The 25,857-nt window shown below is 36.5% G+C and overlaps 3 protein-coding genes across 3 annotated transcripts; all 3 read right to left on the bottom strand.

The window, feature by feature from the left end:
* Nucleotides 1-541: 541 nt before the first annotated feature.
* cln3 (CLN3 lysosomal/endosomal transmembrane protein, battenin) lies at nt 542-8,204 on the bottom strand. Its single transcript, XM_063018737.1, has 15 exons — nt 8,006-8,204; nt 7,889-7,925; nt 6,874-6,970; nt 6,628-6,702; nt 6,307-6,386; nt 6,097-6,182; nt 5,945-6,017; nt 5,157-5,300; nt 4,819-4,976; nt 4,555-4,607; nt 4,313-4,381; nt 4,014-4,069; nt 2,427-2,520; nt 2,207-2,347; nt 542-1,531 (listed from the first exon to the last, which is right to left on the bottom strand). The coding sequence occupies exons 1-15, from the start codon at nt 8,049-8,051 to the stop codon at nt 1,412-1,414; spliced, it is 1,329 nt and encodes a 442-aa protein (XP_062874807.1). The 5' UTR covers nt 8,052-8,204; the 3' UTR covers nt 542-1,411.
* Nucleotides 8,205-8,746: 542 nt separating this feature from the next.
* si:ch211-198p11.6 (uncharacterized) lies at nt 8,747-11,834 on the bottom strand. Its single transcript, XM_062984719.1, has 4 exons — nt 11,661-11,834; nt 10,257-10,367; nt 9,701-9,838; nt 8,747-9,529 (listed from the first exon to the last, which is right to left on the bottom strand). Exons 1-4 carry the CDS (start codon nt 11,664-11,666, stop codon nt 9,443-9,445), a joined length of 342 nt encoding a protein of 113 aa, XP_062840789.1. The 5' UTR covers nt 11,667-11,834; the 3' UTR covers nt 8,747-9,442.
* Nucleotides 11,666-25,857, bottom strand: zgc:100868 (uncharacterized protein LOC554458 homolog). The gene is made up of 10 exons (XM_062985015.1): nt 25,845-25,857; nt 24,381-24,543; nt 24,009-24,277; nt 23,342-23,487; nt 22,961-23,225; nt 22,697-22,916; nt 21,205-21,467; nt 21,012-21,106; nt 18,644-18,916; nt 11,666-11,710 (listed from the first exon to the last, which is right to left on the bottom strand). Exons 1-10 carry the CDS (start codon nt 25,855-25,857, stop codon nt 11,666-11,668), a joined length of 1,752 nt encoding a protein of 583 aa, XP_062841085.1.

The following is a 25,857-nucleotide window of genomic DNA, read 5'->3' as shown; positions in this document are numbered from 1 at the left end:
ACAGCTGATTCTTTTTCCAGGCATTGACCTTTTGCCCAAGCCACATGTTCATTTGGTAGTTTTCCATACATGCCCACTAAAACACCACCTTTCCAACATATATAGTACAAATACAACAAAACAAATCATATCAAAGGTATAATGAACCTGCAAAACATTGTCCAACAACTGTTTTACTGCTTACAGACACATAGCTTAAATATAGTCTGGTTCTATACTAAATGCAAAAATATCACTGCATTTGTCTATTTTAAACACATCTTAATAATAACCAGTGGTAGATTCCTAACTTTTATTCTGACACCTTGATCAGACAGCAGGCGTTGCTGTTGCAGATGCAATGAGGTAATACAAGTCATACTTTTAAAACATATAATTCTGAGCCCCAGTCAAGTTCTGATAAGGAATGGTGTTTTAGACGTTTTTCCTAGTGGAAACTGTTCAGCTGAACACCTAAATGACGAATAAATTATATTTGCTGATGCATTTATTAATCTTAAAAACATTCATTCATTTAACCTGAAGTAAGGAATCCAGAGAGTGAAACAGAATTATTTAATACATCAGACTTAATATATAATTATTTACAACTTTACAGTTTAATACATTATCAGGCTGTGAAGATATCAATTACAAAAGCTACAATAAAAATCATTAGGAACAAGTAGTTTATTTTACATTTTTAATTTAAAATCCTAGTTAAAAGACACACAAACCCGATATCCAGAAAAGTTTGGACGTTTAGTAAAACACAATAAAAAGACGAATCTTTAGTACGCAGAAAGAATGTATTTCCAACACATTTAGAAACACATTTAGAATTTGATGCCTGCATCACACTCCAAAAACGTTGAGGAATTCTCCACAATAAGCAGGTGAATTGACATGAGGGAATCATATTTGGGAATAAAATGAGAATCCTTATAAGCAAAACTAGGTTGTGTCTCACCATTTTATACCAAACCTCTGGGGAGAACTGCCAGTCAGTTCAAGAAGAACATTTCTTAATGGAAATAATTTTGTCATTCACCATCTACTGTTCATAATACCGTGAAAACATTTAGGGAATCTGGAGAGATCTCAGCTAGTCGCTGCATCAAGAAATGTAACCTGCAACTCTATTGCACAAAAAGAACATCAATTCTATGTAGAAATGCGAGAGTTCTCTGAGCCCAAGTTCATCTCAGATATTCCAAAAGACTATCTGCCGTGGTCAGATGAGTCCATGGTTCAGCTTGTTTTTGAGAAAAACGGATGTCGAGTTCTCTGTGCAAAAGATGAAAAAGAACATCCAGACTTTTTATTACATTTTACAAAATGTCCCGACTTTTCTGGAAATGGGGTTTGTATAAAGTAAATCCAACATGTCTATAATTTGTTTAAGTTGATTCCACATCTTACTGCTACACGGTCACTTCAGAGAGCAAAAGTAGTTATGGATGGGAAAAGCTGCTGCTCCAGAGAGAGCGATTCCAAAACTGTCTCCTACACTGGCTGCAGCCATGGCGAATTCCCTCTCACGCTCCCCAGTCTGTAACAGCAACAAACCCAAAAAGAACAATCAACAACAAGAAAAAATAACCACAACATCCAAACCTTATTAATGGTCACATTCAAATACCAATGCTATGTTTTAAAGGAACTCAATTCACTAAAGAATATCAATTCTAGTAACAATATTGTAACTACAGTACAGAGATAGTATATAAACTTAGAAAACTGAACCAACAAATAAATCTTTAGCCTACATAAATGTGAAGTAAAACAGAATTGCTGTAGACATAAAGCTCCTCTGTATGGCTTTTAATTTATTCTGCTTTGTAATATTTCATTTGTACACAATCACAGAACCTTAAAATGCCTTCAAAATGTATACTGCCTGATCCCTAACAACAGTCACAACTGCACAGTAACCACACCCGTACTAACCCGAGTTGTTTTGGTTGTCAACCATTATGGTAGGAGAAAGGGTCAAGAAGTGTCAAAAAAATGCTAAGATAATTTATCAAGCATGCTGGACATGAGAGAGCAAGTAATTCACATCAATTTAAATACTATGTACATATAGATGTTATAATTGGCTGTTAACACTGAAGGTATGAGGCACAAGAGAAATAACTATTGATTAATAATACTTGCATCATACCATACTGTATTGTTACAAATAAATAATTTTATTTAGTGCCCCATAAAAGAATCTACACACCTCAACTCTGATTAGATAGAAAATGTTGACGTAGGCAGCCCCTCCCAGCAGACCTTCATAAAGAACAATAAGAAACACCAGCCACACACTGGGCAAAAACTGGTAATACACTGCAAACAGCAGCAGGACAGCATTCACACACTGCAAAACACAGACAGTCAGAAGTTAGTCCATGTTCTGTAATCATATTTCAGTTTTTCTCTTCACCAGTTTTACACACCTGCAACAAGGAAAGCAACACAATCTTCCTGATCTTAATGCAGTAGAGCGAGGTACGGGATATAAACACACCAATCTGGTACAGACTCTGATACCTGAAAGCAGTTAAAGAATACATTTCATTATACACAAAAAATAATGTTAAATAAACAAGCTCCCACATCCTGTTATCTGCGAGTCAATAAACAGACTTTTGACACTTTGTTTAGAACTGGATTGGTTAAAAATGGATTTCAACATATAGTGTTTTTACTACATATATCAAAACAAGAACTGGCCAAATGAGTTAGAGCAGGGTTCTGGTTCTAGTTCATTTTCTCCTAATTTGAGAGTCACAGGAACAGTCGAGGTGATGACGTTTGGTTAACCGGCATACTGTGGCTAAAACACAACCGCTGACAAATGCTAGAATTATACTGCAAGATTTAGTGCTCACATCTGCTTTTTGGATGCAATTCTATCTATTTAGCCTCATGTACATGCATAGAACATCTACAATTTTTCTGAGGATGTACAAACTGACTTTTATTCATGGAACACTCAAACACTGAAGATCTATTGTTTTATTTTTAGTTAAATAACAATCAGAGCAAGTCAATCAGAGCAAACGACTTGAAGAAATCCAGCTAAATGACTCATATAGGAATGCTGGGTCTGATTAAATGTATGTTGCTTAATTCATACTTTATTATTTCTTATTGCTTTGTGCATTTACTACAATTATATACTGTAGTAATGCTTTAAACAAATATTAAAATGATCAGTGGAGGTGTTTTTGTCTCCGACTATCCTAAATGCTATTTAATAATCAATGTATAATACTCTATGTACTGGGCGTTTGAAGTAAAGGAATCTGAACAGAATTTATGGACTTATGAATCATCCACGCTTTTACTCCAGGGTGTTGGGTGCAATCAGAACTGCAAGCTTAAGCTAAAAGAACTGCAAGCTTACTGGAGACCTGCGCTTAAAGCCAAATACTTGTTTAAGATGTGATACTTGTTTAAGATATTTCCACACTTTATATTGGCTTTTAAATGTTACTATAATCTTGGTAAATATACTAATTTGTAGTACAAATAAATAACCTTTTATGCATCCATATTAATGTATTTTTCCACTTACATCAATATGGATGCATCCCTTAACAACATAATACAGAAAATCCCTTAACAACATAATACAGAAAATCCCTTAACAACATAAATACAATACCATATATAAACAGTACAGAGCTCAATACTCAATTTCTTAACAGGAACCTTAGATACTGGACTCATGGCTAGTTAAAAACTAAAATGTATTTTTCTTGCTAAAACTTCTGGTACTCTGTACAGCCAGAACAATACATGGGAAAAGTAAATTGTAGGGTAGTTGTAGCCTAGTGGTTAAGGTACTGGACTAGTAATCGAAAGATTGCTGGTTCAAGCCCCACCACTGCCAGGTTGCTGCTGTTGGGCCCTTGAGCAAGACCCTCAACCCTCGATTGCTTAGACAATATACTGTCACAGTACTGTAAGTCGCTTTGGATAAAAGCGTCTGCTAAATGCCAAAAATGTAAATAAGTAATAAGTAAATGATACTGTACCAGCGATACTGTTCAGCATGGGACAAACCAGAATCTGGAAAGTAAAGCAACTCCAACTGAAAAAGAATCAATTAGAAGGTTATGCAAACATAACACTTTGACTACTACTAATGATACTATACGGTCAAAAGTATTTAACTAATTAAATGGGCACAAGTTCCCACAGATGCACTCCAATATAAGGCAAAAAGAGTTAAGGCTTATAACTGCAGAAAAAAGGTTGGACTCCATATTGCAATATACATGTATAAAATATGGTGATGTTTAGAATGTGTTTCTTGCTCTGTGTTTATACTCACCAAACCTTGGTTAATAAAATATTCAGCGAAGTAAACGACAGCAAGAGGCAAAATAAACCGCAAGAGATCCTGAAACAATGACACACATATGACACAGCCAGGTCAGCACACAGCGGCGTACATGCAGCTTCAGTAATACCATATGCACACTATGCAACTTTAGGGCCTACCTTCAGGCAGCAACAACAATTTAAGAACACATCAGCACATGCATTCAAAAACACAAACAGTGTTACACTTACTTTTACAATTTGAAGTTTCTCTAAGAAAGTCAGGGGTCCCGCATGTCTGTCCTCTGTTGAAGAAAGAAAGCATGAACAGTACCATGTAAATTCAACATACATCTTTACATACACTCAACTTCACTTTCACTCACTCAATTACAGGAAACAAGTAGCAAAATTGCTGAAATTAATGGACCTCAATTGTTTTACTCACTGTAATCACTACAGATGCTAAACACATAAAGTGGGAATTATTATACTGTTATCAGTATTATATCACACCTCTGTTTTTCTCATCTTGAAGATGGTCTTCATCATCGTCGTCCAATAATAAGGGTCGTCGTTCCTGGGAGTTTACACTCACAGAGGACACGACAGGCCTCAGTTCTGTACATTTCCATTGTGGGAATGAGGAAGGAAAAACTAAAAGAAAAAAGTAACTGAAAGAGAAAATAAAAACAGGATGTGAGAAAGCAGGCTCCTGAAACAACCAGACGGACTACTAGTAAGCTCAATTACAAATGGTCCTTGTCAGAAAATGTTCTTGGATTAGTCATGCAACTTACTACTTTGGTGTAAGTGGGTAAAAATGTATGGATAAAGAGTTGGGAGACTCTTACCTGAACAACATGATTGCAGGGACGAGCAGCATGATCAGTAAAGTGACCCGAGGTGTAAGACCTGCCTGTGTAAAGGCGGCGTAAAGAAACGCCCCAGCAACCCCAGCTCCTCCAGTGCCAGAACCCCATCCACTCAGCACATTGCTATGGATAATATAAATGGCAATAACAAGGATAAATGATAACTAACAAACATGTTACCTTGAAAGTACCTACTTTTAGTTTTGTTTATTTCACAGACACAATTATTCAAAGCTACTATAAATTGAATAACAATTGAAAGTAAAGAACCATACTCAAGAGCCCAACAATGGCAGTTTAATGGACCCGTTTATTTTAAACTTCTGGTAAAAGGACCTGAAGGTGTTTTCATATTACAAATTCATTATTATTTATAGACACTAGATGTTTTAATGCAGGTAAAGACAGTCCTAGTCTTTTGATTATTTTGGATGGTTTTAAATGACCTGGGCAGATGTACTTAGACAAACCCCAGTTCTTTTTAACATTACTTCCAATTTTGTCAATTTCACTGATCTAAGTATCCCTGTTACATGAGAGCTGGGAGAATGAAAAGCAGTACATATTTTTTGAAGACACATCAAACCAGCCACAAAATCTAAGTTTAAGGAACTGTCCAGTACTGTTAATGTAAGCAGATACTAGTGATCAGCTTGTGCACCACTTTTCCCTCTAATCTTGGACATTTATGCCCTCTTGTCTGCCACATTTACTGTGTATTGGGTCAAAGTAAAGTACTGTGTGGTGGGCAAGTAAAACAGACAAACCTGCTGAAATAGACGGTTAGAGAAAGAAAGGAGAGCTCGCCCAATCCTGAACTCACGCTGGCGAAGAGCACGCCTGCAAAACCAGTAATACATCAATCAGGATGATAAATAATAAAGAGATGAAAATATACAAACACAGATAAACAACTTGCCTAATATGCTCATCCACACAGCTGAAGAAAATGATACTACCAGGAAGCTAACCACTGCCGAGGCGACACAAAACAGAACACGGAAACTGTCGATCACAAATACAAGCAAAAAGTCATGCATTTTGTGCGCAACATTACACAACTTTATATTTCATCTGTGCTAAAGGATAGATAGGGATTCTATACACAGAAAATAAAAACAGACAATACCCATAAGGCACTTTGTGTATGAAAAAGGGTGCTGTCAGCTTGATCAGTAGAGTTGGAAGGATGTCAGCCAAAAGTATAGCCTAAACACAGAAACGAGTTGATTATTATGACAAAAAAATATTAAATAAAATGTCTCAGACCATCCCTTTAGAACTGTTGAATATAAGTATTGAGTAAGCAAGGTGATGAAGCATAAAAGAGTTCTTGTTTTAATACAGAACTCAGTGAATATAACCAAAGTTTCTGAGAGTATGGTTCTGTTTTAAAAAATTGGACACAGCTAAAAAAAATATATCTCAGGCAAACTTTTCTACCACTTACTGCAGTGGACACGGGGTTACAGTCATAGCGGCTGCTGTTACTGCTGTTTCCATTCTGTGACTGCAGATCTGAAGTCTACAGTATAAAAAAGAAAAAAAATACACATCAGAAAGGTTAAAAAATAAACCAGTTACCTTTTAATGTGACCCCATTTATAATATTTTCATCAGTTAGACAAAAGAGAGGAAATAATGAGGTAACAAACACTATTTCACGTAACTTGTGTGCAAGAATGTTCAAACTTACCGGCAATGTTGCGTTGTGAGATTCCTGTTGTTTTAAAATGTCATGCGCAGCACTGAGCATCACCACATAGGCAAAGTTATTACACAACCCAAGCCACCTTCAAACAAAAAGATGCCCAGACCAAATTATCATGAAGAAACAGAACTAAAATAAACAAGGACGCACAGACAGGATTTGAATCAACAGATATGCACAGAATACAAATCTACAGAGAGAGAGATACACAGACAGAATTAAAATGAACAGACACAGATGCACAGAAAAAAATCTAAATAAACAGACAGAATTTAAATTAACAATTAGAATTAACATGTGAGTGATGCAGACTTTAAATCAGAAAATGAGATAAAACTGCAGCACTGGTAAATGATTTAGGAAGTGTGTATTCTTTTAATATTGCTTTATTACAGTGGATCGAATTATTGCAATTGTATAATAAAAAATATATATTTGACCATCTGACCGTCCTGACAAATTTTCTCTTAGTATAAAGTCCATGGTAAGAAACCACTGTTGCATAAAATTTTTAATGGATGTAGTTCAACTAATCTTTTATTTTTGAGCAGACAGAAGACACCCGGCATTATAAAAACGTTATGAACCACCAAGTATAATCTGCTGCAGTATTTATATTGTAATCGGCGGCACGATGGGTTGGTGGGTAGCACTGTCGCCTCACAGCAAGAAGGTCCTGGGTTCAATCCCAAGGTGGGGCGGTCCAGGTCCTTTCTGTGTGGAGTTTGCATGTTTTCCCCGTGTATGCGTGGGTTTCCTCCGGGAGCTCCGGTTTCCTCCCACAGTCCAAAAACAATTGAGGTGAATTGGAGATACAAAATTGTCCATGACTGTGTTTGACATTAAACTTGTGAACTGATAAAACTACCTGTTCCTTCATGAATGTAACAAAGTGCAAGGTGTAAAACATGACGTTAAATTCCAAATAAATAAATAACATATTTTATTCAGAAAGGTGTAAATAATACAGTTAACTGAGTGTATATGACAGAACACTTACCAAAACCCGCTTTGATTTCTCAATCGTTGAAAACGACCTAAACAAACAATAAACATAATTAAACACAACATGCAAATGTTCACATTTATTCTACAGTGTGCGGTTTTATTTACTCACTTTCAGAAGCAGCTGCTGTATCAACACCAGCATTATCACTGTCCATAGTGAAAGCAGAAGAACCCTATTATGTAGACCGTACTTTACAAATGCATGAGTAATAAATTCCACTGTTTTGATTTAATTACAAGTTTGTTAATTTAGCCACCAAACAGTAAAAAAACCCTTTCTCTTCCTCTTTCAACTCTGAATGCTAACTTGTCAGAACAGCCAGTGTCATGTGTTTTGAACACCCGTTTTCTGACAGACCCGCCTCCTCAAGCGTGTAAACACTCTCAGTTCTCCAATCACAGTTCACGTGTTGGGGCAACTAGCCAATCATGAGAGCGGATACGGAAAACAGGTAGAGAAAAAAGTTAACGTAAACACAACAGTGCATCAAAAATACTTCCCTGCGAATCAGGAATATGGCCTAAACAGTTCCGCGTGTGGATAACGAGTGCAAAAACATTGTTGTATTTATTATTCGATTTAATAAAACATTCAAATTACATTTTTAATTATTTATTTATTTATTTCTATCCTGGTCAAGGTCAAAAAGGGTCTAGTGTCACCAAAAATACTGGTCACAAGGCAGAAATACAACACAAAAATTGTTATTTTCTTGGTTTTTTTTATTATTATTATTAATTATTTGATTTAAGTTAGTATTTAATTTGCTATGTGGGATATCACATAAAACACCAAGTCTGTTATTAAAAAAATGAACAGTTTTATTTCATTTTCAGAAATATTACAACAATACAAAAATAAAATAAAAAAACAAAATTACTTTATATCAAAATAGCTTCAGTGCTTTAACATTGTAATAGTGTTATTACTGCAGAAATGTGTAGAACTGACTACTGAAATGCAACGACTGTAAACTAAGGAAGAAAGTATGGACAGTTAATGCTTGTTAATAACGGAGACCTGCATTCCAAAGTGCAGACCATGTTTTAAAAATATGAATAAATGTAAACATATAAAGTCCTTTAATGAACACAAGAGCACAGCTGACAACCTTAATCAGACACTAAAATGGAGAATAGAATGAAAACACTTGTTCATAACACATTTCAAACCTGGCCATTTAACACATTTATCCTAATAAGATTTTAACAACAAAAAAAAGCCTTACACACATCCTGGTAGCTACACACAAGGCCTCCTTGGCTCTCACAAGTACTTTGTCTAAATTTAAGGGGCATTTTTACTTCTAGTAAATATTAAAAATCCTAAAATGCTTTTGTGATGTGACTGCTTGCATACACTGAAAACATCCATTTGTATACACACATTTGTACACGTTTTCAACAAGAGGAGAAAGGCAAAACAAATCCTGTAAACATAATACCCAAAAGCACTTCTGAATATCTAACTAAATATGGTATAGAACAAACTATATTCTTTATTTTACAAGCAAGTACAAATCCAGCATTTCTGCTTCCCATTCCTCTATTTGAACTTGATCTCAAAGCAGAAGCAGTTGATGGAATCACATTGAGGTGCTTGGCAGGTACAGGCACAGTCCCACATGACACACTGCAATAAAGATTAAATAACATCACATGACAAAATCAGTGTCAAAATACTGAGGCTTGAAATCAAAACGTAAACGCATACACTGCAATGTTAGGGCAACGTTTACAACAGAGTTAGACTTTTTAAATGAAACAGATTAAAAAACATATTTCCAGGTTCGGTCAATCTTACATTCGGAGAGGGACAGGAGTAGTCAAGGCACATGTTCAGGGATGGTGGACGGCAGTCACATGACTGTGCACAGATGTGACAGTATTCAAAAGGAGAAACATTTGGGCAGCAGTCTGTACACTGAGGAGTGCACTGAGCCTGAAAAAGACCATCAGGGTATAAATCTGGACAAGCCTATACTTTAAACGTCATTTTAATTTCTTACCTAACTTTACTCAGATCAGCAATTAAGCTTAAAATCACATGAATACTCCGGCATGTTTAATCCATTCTTTACAGCTGACACTTCAGATTCTGACTAAAATAATACATTCAGCTTACATTTAAGGCACAATTACTGTTTATTCGTTGAATTATGTTTATTGGTCAAAATTAAACAGAATATAGGACATTAAGCACATTTAATACATCAATGTTTATTGTTCGATTCAGAAAATGAATATAATTTATTTATTATTATACCAAAATAATGTCATCATATTTATAAATACTGGAGAAGTTCGTTAAAGCTAATATAAATTATGATGCATTACAGTTCATCCTAAAGTATGCCTACCTTAAGACAGTGATGGCACCATAAAATACCTGCTAGAAACAACATATAGAGTCCCACTGAGATGAGAATGATGGCAGGGAGTGGGAGGGAGAGATCCCATAACTGCACTGCCTGAAAGAAAAAACCATTTGCAATTAAAACAAAAGTAAATACAAAGTCTAAGTTGGGTTATAATATGTTGTAGAATTTTGAGCCACCTAAATACTGTGAGTAAATATCAACCTGTGGTATAAACCAGTTGTAAACTGATTTATTAATTAGGCTAAAACAGTTGCCAGTCATAAAGAGTTATATACACTATTGCAAGCAATTTCAACCCTTTTATTTTTTACACTGTGGACCGTGTTTAATCAATTGAAAATAAACTGTAGTATATTTACAGTACAGACTGTAGCCCATGTTTCAGCCCCTCTCCTTCCAGTCTATCAGTGGATAGAGACCATGATTGGTAGTCTGTGTGTGTGATGCTGGTACAACTACATGAAGTGTAAAATATCAGAAAAAGCAGTTAGTGAATGCTCGGTGGGTAGCACTGTCGCCTCAAAGCAAGAAGGTCCTGGGTTCGATCCCCAGGTGGGGTGGGTTTGGGTCCTTTCTGTGTGGAGTTTGCATGTTCTCCCCGTGTCATCGTGGGTGTCCTCCCACAGTCCAAAGACGAGCAAGTGATGTGAATTGAAGATACAAATTTGTCCATGACCTGTTTGACATTAAACTTGTGAACTGATGAAGCTTGTGTAACCAGTAACTACGTGTCCTGTCATGAATGTTACCACAGTGTGTAAAACATGATGTTAGAATCCTAATAAATAAACAATACTGAGTAAATAAATTAATGAAATACACAGTTAGGTGCCAATTTAGAGCAGGGGTTCCGTAAGGTGTTTGTTTATTTGGATTTTTAACGTCATGTTTTACACCCTTCGGTTACATCCACGACAGAAGTGTGGATTCACAAGTTTATATCGAACACAGTCATGGACAATTTAGTGTCTCCAATTCACCTCACTTGCACGTCTTTGGACCGTGGGAGGAAACCGGAGCACCCGGAGTAAACCCACGCAGACACGGGGAGAACATGCAAACTCCACACAGAAAGGACCCGGAACGCCCCACCTGGGAATCGAACCCAGGACCTTCTTGCTGTGGGGAGACAGTGCTACCCACTTCTGTAAGGTGACTGTTTGGGCTTTCTTCCAAACACTGGTAAGAGACCACTGGTCTATGTACTTTTTAACAAAGGCAAACTAGTCCTATGTACATGGCTACAGAGAGGTCACCAGCTTTAATCAGTCAAGTGCATTCATTAAATTCCTCGCTAAATTAGCTAAACAGCTAAAACAAAACTTGCACTAAAACTACGAGTAAGCTAACCCGAGCTAGCCACTTAGCATCGATCATACACACCATCATCACACGGTTGTATCCTCGGTCCCTCCAAACATTGCATTCTCTTGCTACATCAGTAACATACACATGTGCTTATAAATTAGATTAAGAGTGTAAATTAAGTTTTATTTAAATCTTCTGGTACATCTAATGAAAAACGCAGTTGTTCAGCGTTGTCTTGGCAACCGAAGTTTGCTCAGTTTTGTTGTGGTCTTTAATGGCGGCTGAGAAAACAACGTTAGGCTTTATTACCGCCATCAGCTGTACCGGAGCACAACGGTCCTGCTCAAACAACCTGTTTATGTATTTATTCATTCATATCTGTATTATTATTTATTAGGATTTTAACATCATGTTTTACACACGTTGGTTACATTCATGACAGGACAGAGTTACTGGTTACACAAGATTCATCAGTTCACAAGTTTAACGTCAAACACAGTCATGGACAATTTTGTATCTCCAGTTCACCTCACTTGCACGTCTTTGGACTGTGGGAGGAAACCCACGCAGACACGGGGAGAACATGCAAACTCCACACAGTAAGGACCCGGAACCACCTGGGGATCGAACCCAGGACCTTCTTGCTGTGAGGAGACAGACAGTGCTACCCACCGAGCCACCATGCCTTAATTCCAGTGCTTTAATTTATATATTTTTTTATTGATGAGGCGTAAAAACAGATGGGACAGATCCCATCCTTATAATTATAATTATAATTTCCTTTGGGATTAATAAAGTATCTATCTATCTATCTATCTATCTATCTATCTATCTATCTATCTATCTATCTATCTATCTATCTATCTATCTATCTATCTATCTATCTATCCAACCTTCCATCCATCCATCCATCCATCCATCCATCCATCCATCCATCCATCCATCCATCCATCTATCTATCTATCTATCTATCTATCTATCTATCCATCCAACCTTCCATCCATCCATCCATCCATCCATCCATCCATCCATCCATATATCCATCCATTCATCCATCCATCCATCTATCTATCTATCTATCTATCTATCTATCTATCTATCTATCTATCTATCTATCTATCTATCTATCTATCTATCTATCTATCCATCCAACCTTCCATCCATCCATCCATCCATCCATCCATCCATCCATATATCCATCCATTCATCCATCCATCCATCCATCTATCTATCTATCTATCTATCTATCTATCTATCTATCTATCTATCTATCTATCTATCTATCTATCTATCTATCTATCTATCTATCTATCTATCCATCTATCTATCTATCTATCTATCTATCTATCTATCTATCTATCTATCTATCTATCCATCCATCCATCCATCCATCCATCCATCCATCCATCCATCCATCCATATATCCATCCATCCATCCATCCATCCATCCATCCATCCATCCATCCATCCATCCATCTATCTATCTATCTATCTATCTATCTATCTATCTATCTATCTATCTATCTATCTATCCAACCTTCCATCCATCCATCCATCCATCCATCCATCCATCCATCCATCCATATATCCATCCATCCATCCATCCATCCATCCATCCATCCATCCATCCATCTATCTATCTATCTATCTATCTATCTATCTATCTATCTATCTATCTATCTATCTATCTATCTATCTATCTATCCATCCAACCTTCCATCCATCCATCCATCCATCCATCCATCCATCCATCCATCCATCCATCCATCCATCCATCCATCCATCCATCCATCCATCCATCTATCTATCTATCTATCTATCTATCTATCTATCTATCTATCTATCTATCTATCTATCTATCTATCTATTTATCTATCCCCGCAATATTTAAATTAAGTTAATTATACCTGCCTAATAAAAAAATAATAATAATAATCTAGAGTTTGGATAGTTTGCATTACCATCATATACTGGTGATAAAACATTAGCAAAAAAAATAGCTCTAATGCACCCGGACTGCTCCACCTGGAGATCAAACCCATGCAGGACCTTCTTGTTGTGAGGTGACAGTGCTACCCACTGAGCCACCTTGCCACCCCTTAGAATGTCTATTGACTTGACTTGACAAAGTATTTCCTCTGAAAATAAAATCTCTCTTTTGAAGTGCTTTGAAATGATAATTAAAACACTCAGCTTTATAAGTTCTTCCGCAGTTGTAGGGAGCATTTAAAAAACAGTGGTGGCAAACAGTTCATCAGACTACAGTTATTAACATGAATAAACATTATTCAATGCACTTTCAACAGGACAATAATAAAGGTATTTTTTTTTTTTTAATAAAACAAAATAAAAAGGCTTACCCGCTTTGCAGCATTCCAAAACTGACAGTTTGTTTTATTAAGCTGAGCATTCTATTGATTCTATAGCATTGAAGTTGCTATAAGTACTCTTTTGATGTTGACCGTGTTACAACAGGAGCTATTATCCTCCCTAAAGCAGACTTGTGTTTTCAGGGAGTGGAACCACTCCAAACAGTAATAAAAATGTAGGTCATGCACTCACGTCATATCTGAATATGTAGGTTAAATATGACTCATCTGTTTATATAAACAAAAAGCTTTTATAAATGTCAGTAGCAATAATATAAGAATGTGATTATAATACACTTTGAGATGAATATACATGTATTGTTTTGCAAATATGTTAATACATACATGTATTTAGTTCATAGTCTATTAAATAAAAATTATTGGGTGGTTCTTCTCTGTCTAGCATCTGTCTGTGTTAATTATATGGATGTTATAAGGTATATTAGGTAGAAATGTACCTATTTAAAAAGGTTGAGACATGTAAAAAGTAATAAAAGCAAGACTTATTTTTCTTACACTTTTATTCAACATTGAAAAGTAAAAAAAGATCTCCCATGTTGGCAAACAATATACACATAGCAACTTGTTAACAGATTATCCATTATGTGAATTAGGTGGCATGACCTCCTAATTTGTATGTCAGTGAATATGATTAATTGTAGCTGGCTACATAGTCAGATATAATCTAAAACTAAAAAAGGTGGTGGTGTGGGAAGTCTAAGTCATTTTATTTTTCATTTTATAGCATTCAGCAGACACTTTGGGTTGATTGGTGACTGTGAAGGCAATACTGTGCTTGGATTATGATTGTATATTATTATTGTATATAATATATTATTGTATATTATTATATTATTATTATTTTAATATAATTAAAACCATCCACTGGCCCCTTGTACTCTGTGGAAAAGAGTAGTGTCATTCTTAAAGAGACAATTTCAATCAGAACTGAAATTTTATATTTTGTTTAAATTTGCAGTGACTAAAATTATGCTATCAAATGTCAGAGCATAACAAAGATCATAACAGAGCATAACCGGATCACCTTACTGTACAAGTCAAGCTTAATCTCATTATGTTGCTACACTCAAGTACTTGAGTACTTTTTAAAAAGGTCATCATGTTTTAAAGAGAATAATTTGTTGTTTCAACTAAGCTCACACAACTTAAGCTGGACAAGCTGGTTTGTTGCCTTTTCAGGAAGATTTTTCTGAGAATTTACAGAAAACAAGTTTAAACAAATTATAACTGACATCTAGATGTCAATGTACATGTCAATGTTCTTTATGAAGCATACATATTAAGCACTTAAATTACTTTCTTTTTACAAGTATATGATTTATATTCACAAAATTTACCATGAAAAATGTTGTCGAAAAAACAAAGGATAAAAATAGGTGTGATTGTGCTCATTAATACTGGCTAAATCCAGTAGACTGACAGACAGCATGTCTGTTTATTTTGGTACATTCTAGAAACTAACAACAGATTATATGTTTATTAAAAATACCAGCATCCCTGGTGCCCCAAATTCTGTAAAAAAAAAAAGTGTCAGTAAAAAATGCAGCATTTTACTTTTACTTCTGACAGTCGTGTGTATTAGCGATCAGGCACTCCTCTTCCACTGTCACGCATATTCACGTGTCTGCTACTGTCAGAGTTGGACACGTACATATATCACCCTAATCAGAAAATATGTGTATTATTTAATCCTGACATACAATTGAAGTAAAAAAATTACAGAATTATAATACTCTTTAGTATTTCAATGTTCAAATACATATTTGTAAATATTTTTAATTAGTTTTGTAACAACCACCAAAATAGCTCTGCCATATTTTAGAATCAAACACAGATTTATGGTCAGTTTCAAGGGACAAGGGCTGAAGGGAAAACTGATTTGAATGGACAGCCTGATCTGTTCAAGGTGTTGGTATTACCGTAAACTTCTGAACTCTCTAAAAAAGTCTGCTAACGTGCATTTTTACAATTTGATTTCAGAGCCCATCAAAAAGCTCCTTTCCAACCACTGTAAATACTTCACTTAACCATGTACCTTTTAGGAGTACAGTTCTTAAGAAATAGCCAATTTCATTAAAAAATAATCAAAGAATGCTACAGCTGGTATCAGGGCCCATCAGCATGTATGTCAAAACAACTATTTTTTCTAATTATATTTTAATAATTATTAAAACTATTAAATTATTATTAAACACACAAACCAGTGTAATGCATTTTCAAGAAGATTTATATTGGTTTGGAAACATTTCTTGAATAAAAACTATACAGCTTCATGGTTACATTCAACATGTACTCAGTCTGTATTTACATTCTTACAGTACTTACAGTAACACACAACTTTTATTTACTAATATTTTACCAAACAATATACTAAGTATATATCACTGTAAAATATTTCAGCCCTACTCATAAGTTGTTGGATTTTTTGCCACACAATAAAAATGCAAGAATTTGTATACCTTAAAACAAAGCCAGATGTTTTCAGTGCATAAGGTTTTACTTAGTATGTGTCATTATCTGAATTAACAGAAGTGGTCTGATGATACATAGTACATACACCAACCAGGCATAACATTATGAGCAGGTGAAGTGAATAACACTGATTATCTCTTCATCACGGCACCTGTTAGTGGGTGGGATATATTAGGCAGCCAGTGAACATTTTATCCTCAAAGTTGATGTTAGAAGCAGAAAAAATGGGCGACTGTGAGGATTTGAGCCAGTTTGATGAGGACCAAATTGTGATGGCTAGACGACTGGGTCAGAGCATCTCCAAAACTGCAGCTCTTGTGGGGTGTGTCCCGATCTGCAGTGGTCAGTATCTATCAAAAGTGATCCAAGGAAGGAACAGTGGTAAACCGGCGACAGGGTCATGGGCGGCCAAGACTCATTGATGCATGTGGAAAGCGAAGGCTGGCCAACAGACAAGCTACTGTAGCTCAAATTGCTGAAGAAGTTAATGCTGGTTCTGATAGAAAGGTGTCATACTTCATGCCTCGACGGGTCGGGGCTGTTTTGGCAGCAAAAGGTGGACCAACACAATATTAGGTCATAATGTTATGCCTCATCGGTGTATAAACAATAAAACTTACTTTCACATTATATTGCAACACCCATTAGGGTGATAGATTTTTATTTATGCAGTTCATTAAGCAGAATCATATATAATATAAACTAGGGCTGGGCGATTTTCACGATTAATTCGGTTAATTAGAATGAACATTTTCACCCGATGTTAGAAATGTGATAATTGCGATTGTTTACATACTTTATATTTTAATTAAAATATCAACATGTCACGAGGCAGAAACTGAGCAGACGCTCGCGGAATATAAATCAGGGAAAGTTTAATATCAAAAAGGCAAAAACGGTGTACAAAATCTGCGAAAACTAAAACAGTAAACGGAAGACCACAAGTGTTATACACGGTAACGGTTAGATTAGATAAGAACCGCAAACACGATCAGCAAAACGAGAAACACAAACAGAAGAGTTTAATTAAGATTCACTGAATCGAACACAGCTGAAATGAATCAAAACTCCGGAGCCGATGAGTGCGATCAGGATTGGCTGACCGGGGACAAGTGATAATCACGTGACAGTCCGTGGGAGCATGGGAATTGTAGTCTATATTGTTAGAAGCAGATCTTAAGACCTCCATCCACCCCCCAGTCACAAGAGGACAAAATCAAAGCTGAGTTGAGTGATTACTTGATGCCCCCAGTGTAGATACTGATACAGACTCACTTCAGTGGTGGAAACAGTACACAGGCTCGAGTTCCTTTTAAGAAACCTGTAAAGAAATTATATGGTTGTGCACTTTTCTTAATGTAAGGAGGTTATGCTGCACATTATTTAAAGTGAGTTGTTTGTGAGCTATTCTTATAAAGGATATAGCTAATTAAGATTTTGTTTTAATTATTGTTAATTATTGTTATATTGTTATTGTTATAAAGTTTGAGTTCCTTGAAAGGATAATTATCGGTGGTGCTGTTAATATTTTTGCACTTCTGCAGTCTTTTAAATTAAAATGTAAAAAAAAAAAAAAAAGAAATTTGAGTCTTTTTTCAATTGCATTATACCACAACAAAAAAATCAACATCGTAATCGAGAATCGGTAATAATTTAAAAATAATGGAGATTTTTTTTTTTGGCAAAATCGCCCAGCCCTAATATAAAGTACAGTTAGATAAGCCCTGGGCTATGCCACAGCTGGTCACTTATGCCACATCTGTGACCACATTCGATTGAATGTAGGTCAAAATTGTTGATTTGCTTAATTTGCTTAATTTCAGGCAAAGCACATGTTTTGACTTGATGGCTGTCTGCTTTGAAGAAACACAGAGAGCGGGTAGGAGGAATTGGTAATGTCTAAATTGGGCAGAATGGGGTCAAAAGTGTTAATTTAAAATTACACTGATAAGAAATCTTATTTGCGAAATATATTTTTACTGTATTTATCCATGTTTTGTCTCCTTGCTTTCCAATATTGTGTCCTTGGAAGGAATTGCATGAGTAGTCAAAAAGTACCGTGGATGCCTTTAAGCAAATGATAAATTTGATATTTTCATTTTGTAATTTGTAATAAAGGCTGACAGATTATTCTGAAATACTAATTTGAGTAAGAACTAAGAGTAGAACTAAAACGACGATTGGGAATGAAAAAACCTTGTTGCAAGCATTGTGAGAGGTGTTAGATGAAGAGGTAGATGAAGAGGTAGATGAAGAGGTAGATGAAGAGGTAGATGAAGAGGTAGATGAAGAGGTAACAGAGAGGGAGGGCACTGTGGACTTGAGAAAGGATGAGAAGGTTGATGTTTTAGTGAAGGTCTGTACTTCAACGGCACGAGCTGTCTTGTTGCTGCTGCTAGCAAGCGTCAAAGCTGCTGCATGGATCCATGAATTTTGTAATTTACACATCAGAGCACCTCCTTTATTACCCTAAACACAAACAGAAGAGGAAAATTACTACAGATCTAGTCACTCATTTTGCAAATCAAAAAATTGAACTGACTAACAATTCTCTCACAAAGTGGTGAGACACAACTCATCTACCCCTGCACAGGAATCATGAGACCGTGACCTGTTAGCAGTTTACTTTTTTAATGTGGAATGTTTAAAAAAAGGATAACATCAATATTACTTTTTCAGTTTAGGATAGCGGGCATAATTGGCAGTGCCTGCAGCAGATACTAATTGGCCACCGTTTCTGCAGGACACTCAGAAATGTTGGGAGACAAGTGAATGTTAAAAATAATTCAAGTGATTAAAAATATACTGTATATACTGTAGACTGCTGACCCAGTAACAAAGCTGCAAATGCCTGAAAATCCCTTACAATATACAGTGTATCACAAAAGTGAGTACACCCCTCACATTTCTGCAGATATTTAAGTATATCTTTTCATGGGACAACACTGGCAAAATGTCACTTTGACACAATGAAAAGTAGTCTGTGTGCAGCTTATATAACAGTGTAAATTTATTCTTCCCTCAAAATAACTCAATATACAGCCATTAATGTCTAAACCACCGGCAACAAAAGTGAGTACACCCCTTAGTGAAAGTTCCTGAAGTGTCAATATTTTGTGTGGCCACCATTATTTCCCAAAACTGCCTTAACTCTCCTGGGCATGGAGTTTACCAGAGCTTCACAGGTTGCCACTGGAATGCTTTTCCACTCCTCCATGACGACATCACGGAGCTGGCGGATATTCGAGACTTTGCGCTCCTCCACCTTCCGCTTGAGGATGCCCCAAAGATGTTCTATTGGGTTTAGGTCTGGAGACATGCTTGGCCAGTCCATCACCTTTACCCTCAGCCTCTTCAATAAAGCAGTGGTCGTCTTAGAGGTGTGTTTGGGGTCATTATCATGCTGGAACACTGCCCTGCGACCCAGTTTCCGGAGGGAGGGGATCATGCTCTGCTTCAGTATTTCACAGTACATATTGGAGTTCATGTGTCCCTCAATGAAATGTAACTCCCTAACACCTGCTGCACTCATGCAGCCCCAGACCATGGCATTCCCACCACCATGCTTGACTGTAGGCATGACACACTTATCTTTGTACTTCTCACCTGATTGCCACCACACATGCTTGAGACCATCTGAACCAAACAAATTAATCTTGGTCTCATCAGACCATAGGACATGGTTCCAGTAATCCATGTCCTTTGTTGACATGTCTTCAGCAAACTGTTTGCGGGCTTTCTTGTGTAAAGACTTCAGAAGAGGCTTCCTTCTGGGGTGACAGCCATGCAGACCAATTTGATGTAGTGTGCGGCGTATGGTCTGAGCACTGACAGGCTGACCCCCCACCTTTTCAATCTCTGCAGCAATGCTGACAGCACTCCTGCACCTATCTTTCAAAGACAGCAGTTGGATGTGACGCTGAGCACGTGCACTCAGCTTCTTTGGACGACCAACGCGAGGTCTGTTCTGAGTGGACCCTGCTCTTTTAAAACGCTGGATGATCTTGGCCACTGTGCTGCAGCTCAGTTTCAGGGTGTTGGCAATCTTCTTGTAGCCTTGGCCATCTTCATGTAGCGCAACAATTCGTCTTTTAAGATCCTCAGAGAGTTCTTTGCCATGAGGTGCCATGTTGGAACTTTCAGTGACCAGTATGAGAGAGTGTGAGAGCTGTACTACTAAATTGAACACACCTGCTCCCTATGCATACCTGAGACCTAGTAACACTAACAAATCACATGACATTTTGGAGGGAAAATGACAAGCAGTGCTCAATTTGGACATTTAGGGGTGTAGTCTCTTAGGGGTGTACTCACTTTTGTTGCCGGTGGTTTAGACATTAATGGCTGTATTTTGAGTTATTTTGAGGGAAGAATAAATTTACACTGTTATATAAGCTGCACACAGACTACTTTTCATTGTGTCAAATTTTCATTTTGTCAGTGTTGTCCCATGAAAAGATATACTTAAATATCTGCAGAAATGTGAGGGGTGTACTCACTTTTGTGATACACTGTAATTGTAAATCAGTTCAGGTAAAAAATAAAAATTCTTATATATAAACACCTGTGTTAATGGCATGGCTGCGGTACAGATGCTGTTTGATGAGGAGGAATTTCCACAGCTCACTATGGTAGTGTTGAATTGCTGAAGGGGTTGAACTTTAATGGAAATAAAATAAACATTAGGTTAAAAGGTTGTCACAGGTAAGTTTAGGTAAGTAAAGAAATCATTTAATGTTTCTCACATGCTTTCACACAAATATAAACGGTACCTTCTGAGTCCCAGCCAGCTGCCCAGCACTGTGTGTTGATGGTGAAATTATTGTTCCCCGTGTCCACACATATAGGCTGAATGAACTGTGAAAGCGTAGGCTTGCTAGACAACTTCAGCACTGCTATGTTGTTGCCTTCACCAGAGCTCAATGTAATGTTTTGCACTTGTACTGAGACCGCATTTGTGTCTGAACCATTGAAATTGATCCGACCAAGGACTACAGTCCACTCAGAGGCGTTGGATGAGCTGGATAAAGATACAGAAAATCTAGTCATTAAATGTTTTTGGTGATGCTGTGTGACACTGGTAGCCTAAAGAGGTGGATTTCCAACTAAAAGGTCATGGGTTAAACCTGTTGGGCCCTTGAGCAAGGCCCTTAATTTTCTAGGCTTTTAAGGTACTGTACAATAGCTGCTAAACTCTAACCTCAGCTTCCAAACAAGATCACTCAAGTTGAGCCACAAGAAGCTGAGATTGAGTTCTCCCAAAGAAGCTGGGATATGCAAATAAAGCATTTCATTGTACCCAACATGTGTATATGTATATATGATGAATAAATGCATTCTATCTGCTCTAGATTAGTATCCTTAAATGTCTGTTTACTCGATTAAAACATTAAATAAACTAGGTTTGCTTTTTTACTGCCCAACAATGACTAAACTTTATTTATGCATTTTTTTCTCTTTATCTCCAAAGTCATATCCAAGCACCTTGTTGTATCTCTCCTTAACTGTTGCACTCCTACCCTTACCAAGGATGGCCGTACCTAAAACGTGCCTCCTCCATCACATGATGCCACATTCTAAAGAGATTTAGATACAGATGTAAAATAAAGTAATTGCAATCTAACTGGAAAGGATTACAAAGCCTTTGCCAGGGCTTTGGAACTCCTGCAAAACACAGTGAGAGCAGAAAACTGGGAACAGAAGAGAATCTTCCCAGGAACGCATCACAGACTCATCTAAGAGGTCAAAAACAAACATTGTGTCTTGAGGCCTTGATTTTCTACAACAGCAAAAGAGCTACCTACCTAGGTGTTCCTAATAAAGTAGCTAAATTTGGACTAATTTTATGTTTTGTTAATTTTCTAAGTGAAAATAAGCTATGGGTTATCTGTAGTAGACACAATCCTACCGATCTGAATGCATTATTTAATAAATACAACATAGTGGGGAGGACTGCATGTGCAGAGGTAATGGCATATTTGTTAAATATATGTTAAATATAGGAAATAAACAGAAATTCTGCAGATGTTTGCTAAGAAGAAATATTACATTCAATTTTATGGTAAAATATGTGAATTTTATAGTTGATTTTAAAAGTTTGCAATTCATTTTTTTGGGGGTTGAGTTTTGGAATTATCTCTGCAACTGTTTGTTCTCTGTGACAAACAGAAACAGACTCACATATGCCTGAGATTTGTTAGTATAAGTTTCAGTAAATAAGGCAACAACAGGTATTTTATTTCTTTTTACCTGTTAAAGCAGTCAGCCGAGCTCATGACAAACTGCTCAGCTATCAGTGTTCCTCCACAAACGTGACTGCCATTAAGCTTCAGACTTGCCATCCATGGCCAATTTCCAGCTGATGCCAAGGGGCTGCCCCCTACTGAAACATTATTTAGCGTGGCAGTGCCACACACCACAGCTGAAAATAAAAATATGTGCATAACATCCTTTAGTCTGCTGCTGACACCTCCTAACCTCCCAACAATATACAGAAACTGTAAATTTACATACGTGGAGGAGCAGTTGTGGGAGGAGATGTAATTGGAGGTACCCAAGGGCAGGAAGCCTGAAGGTCTGCATCAGTGCCATTGGAGTTGTATTTAAAAAAGCCTGGCTGGTTTGAGGTGATCTTTTGATTGATCCAGCTCTGGTACACAGACACTCTGGTATATACTCCAGGAAAATTTTTTAAAGCACAATTTTTTCCAAAGCTTACAATGCCAACCTGGATCCAACGAGAGCCCTGTTTGAGAACCAGCGGACCACCAGAGTCACCCTGTGCAGATGCAGAGAAAAGTAAAGTTATTGTTATTATTATTTTATATTTTTTAAATCATTACATTGAGAAAGAATGAACAAACACACCAGGTAAAATGATCAAACCAACATTACCTGACATGAATCTTTTCCCCCTTCCAACACTCCAGCGCATATCATGGTGTTGGTGATCTCACTATTGCCATATAAACAGTTACATTGTCTGTTTCCAATAACTAAGACTTCTACTTCTTTTAGAGTTCCAGGACTAGGAAGATTTACTGTGGACATACAATGATCAGTAAAATATATACAGTATATATATATATATATATATATATATATATATATATATATATATATATATATATATATATATATATACACCGATCAGGCATAACATTATGAGCACTGACAGGTGACGGCCAAGGCTCATTGATGCCTGTGGGGAGCGAAGGCTGGCCCGTGTGGTCCAATCCAACAGAAGAGCTACTGTAGCTCAAACTGCTGAAGAAGTAAGTAAGTAAGTAAGTAAAGTTTATTCATATAGCGCTTTTCTAGGACCAAGCCACAAAGTGCTTTACAATGCAGTAAAGTATAATACAATAAAAACACAAAAATTAATACTCATAAAAGTTACAGTGACAAAAATACATTAATACAATAGCACAAATAAAAAATTATAAATGTGTATAAGTGTGTGTTTGTATGTATACGTGGACATACAAGACACACTGATATAGTTTAATTAATAAAGTTATTAGTGTTATTAGTAGTATTACGTAGTAGTAGTATTTCTTACCTCCAGCTGCAATGTTTCCCCAGCCGGTGACCCACACCTTAGTGTCAGTAAAGAAAGTGCTTTCTGTTGTAGCCAGGCAGACAGAATTGATATAGTTTGTAAACGCCACACTTTCTTGTAGCTTCAGTAGAGCGATGTCATTGATTTGAGTGATAGAATCGTAACTGGGATGTACGATGATTTGGTTGACTGATCTTTTTTGCATACTGTTGTTGTTTCCTGAAAGTGTTTGCAATCCCAGATACACTGTCACATCAGTGGCAGGTGTCCTGAAAGAAGCAGGTGAGTGTGTAACCATCATTACATGTGATGCATCATTACATTACTGTCAAAGCATTGTATTGTGAATTGCTCCGTTATTATATACATTACGTTGAAACGCAGTGTGCTGCTGATAGGACCCAGTTACTATTGATGAGGGATCCACCGCAGTGATGTGAGCCACCTTTCTGCAGACTGACTTGCCAAGGCCAAGAACCAAGAGAAGCATCCTGTCCTCCTACTATCTTGGTGTTTAGAGAAGCCATGCCACATACTAACAACAACAGAAGAGAAAAAAGCACACTTCAGTAAAAGTTTTTTTAATCTCTCCTTATTTTTAAATAGATGGTTATAGACGTGCGTAATGTAATAGATTGCCAACAAATACAATAATGTGGAAAAACTGAAAAGGAAACAGTCAGGACTAGTCTACTTGCAGTTTTGTACTTGGAACAGTTGTCACACTGAATGCCCTTTCTGATGCAACCCTCCTATTTTTATCTCGGCTTGAGACCAGCACTAAGAGCGCACTGACAAGTGCACCTCCTCATGGCTATCCTATTTTGGCCACACCCTAAAACAGGCTAGTTACTGGCAACAGACACTATTCTACAGACCCTGTTTGAAAATCAGACCTTTGTGCTATTAGTTTGCACTTTTTCTTATAAATGCACATCTTTCCTCCGTTCTGACTTAAATAATGGTGATACATTTTGTTGAGTGCTAGAAATCTCTTTAGCTGTAATGACAGTTTATGCTTAAGCTGGCACACACTCCACAATTTTGTGCAAAATCTGACCAGTAGTTAATCAAGAAGTTGTTGTAATAAAAAAAATAGAATTTAATACTAGTTTAAATAAGAATACAAAATAACTCACCATTCTGCTGTGAGTGGCATCCTGAAATACATGAAGCAATGTTAATGCTTATTCATTTAGTAACTCAACACAAGTACAAATACATCACAATCAAAGTCTACCTTCTCACTACAGGTTAAAGAGGAGGAAATTAGTTTGTTTGTTTTTTTTCAGTGTGAACCACAACAATCACATTGATGTTAATTTTAATTCTAGTGTGGTGTTTAAATCCTATATCTGACTGCTCAATAAGGGAGTCCATCGACTTTTACACGAATTGAACCCAGTGTTAAGGCTGGCTATTTAGTTTCATTTACTTTAAATGTAAATTGATGCACAATTTAAAAATATGTCAGAACTGAGTAGATTAAATTAATTTTTTTATCAACAATTTTAAATATTGAATATAAATGCGTATTTTTGTATTTCAGTGTGTAAAAGTATATAATCTCTTTATTTAATTTGAGATTACTAAATATTTTATGTTATTATGGGTCAGTTTAGTAATGTGTGGCCTCTTCACACTAGTGTCAGGGTTGGGCAAAATACTTTAAAATTATTTTATGGCTAAATACTAATACACGGTTGTAAATGAATTTAGTAACATATTGCATTACAATACATAAAAAGTGGCCAGTCCCACTTTGTCAACAAACATAAGAACCATTTTCCTCATTTCTCAAATTACTTTTAGTCATCTGTGCGAGTTTTTCTGTACCTTTTGTATCCAT

Source organism: Trichomycterus rosablanca, chromosome 22, assembly GCF_030014385.1.
Source record: "Trichomycterus rosablanca isolate fTriRos1 chromosome 22, fTriRos1.hap1, whole genome shotgun sequence".
Classification (NCBI taxonomy): domain Eukaryota; kingdom Metazoa; phylum Chordata; class Actinopteri; order Siluriformes; family Trichomycteridae; genus Trichomycterus; species Trichomycterus rosablanca.
Note: the sequence above shows the minus strand (reverse complement) of the source record. Positions and strands in the feature narration are given on the sequence as shown.

Bases quoted from the DNA above. Each gene is read 5' to 3' on its own strand.
- si:ch211-198p11.6 (XM_062984719.1), bottom strand. The intron at 9,839-10,256 runs GTAGGCATACTT...GGTCTTTTTCAG, and splicing joins GGTGCCATCACTGTCTTAAG to GCTCAGTGCACTCCTCAGTG. The intron at 9,530-9,700 runs GTAAGATTGACC...TCTTTATTGCAG, and splicing joins ACTCCTGTCCCTCTCCGAAT to TGTGTCATGTGGGACTGTGC.
- zgc:100868 (XM_062985015.1), bottom strand. The intron at 23,488-24,008 runs GTAAGAAATACT...GTATGTCCACAG, and splicing joins GGGAAACATTGCAGCTGGAG to TAAATCTTCCTAGTCCTGGA. The intron at 22,917-22,960 runs GTATGTAAATTT...GGAGGTTAGGAG, and splicing joins TCCCACAACTGCTCCTCCAC to GTGTCAGCAGCAGACTAAAG.
- cln3 (XM_063018737.1), bottom strand. From the start codon at position 8,051: ATGGACAGTGATAATGCTGGTGTTGATACAGCAGCTGCTTCTGAAA. The intron at 4,608-4,818 runs GTGTGATATAAT...TTTCTTCAACAG, and splicing joins TCAAGATGAGAAAAACAGAG to AGGACAGACATGCGGGACCC. The intron at 2,348-2,426 runs GTGTGTAAAACT...TGTGTTTTGCAG, and splicing joins TGTTGCTTTCCTTGTTGCAG to TGTGTGAATGCTGTCCTGCT.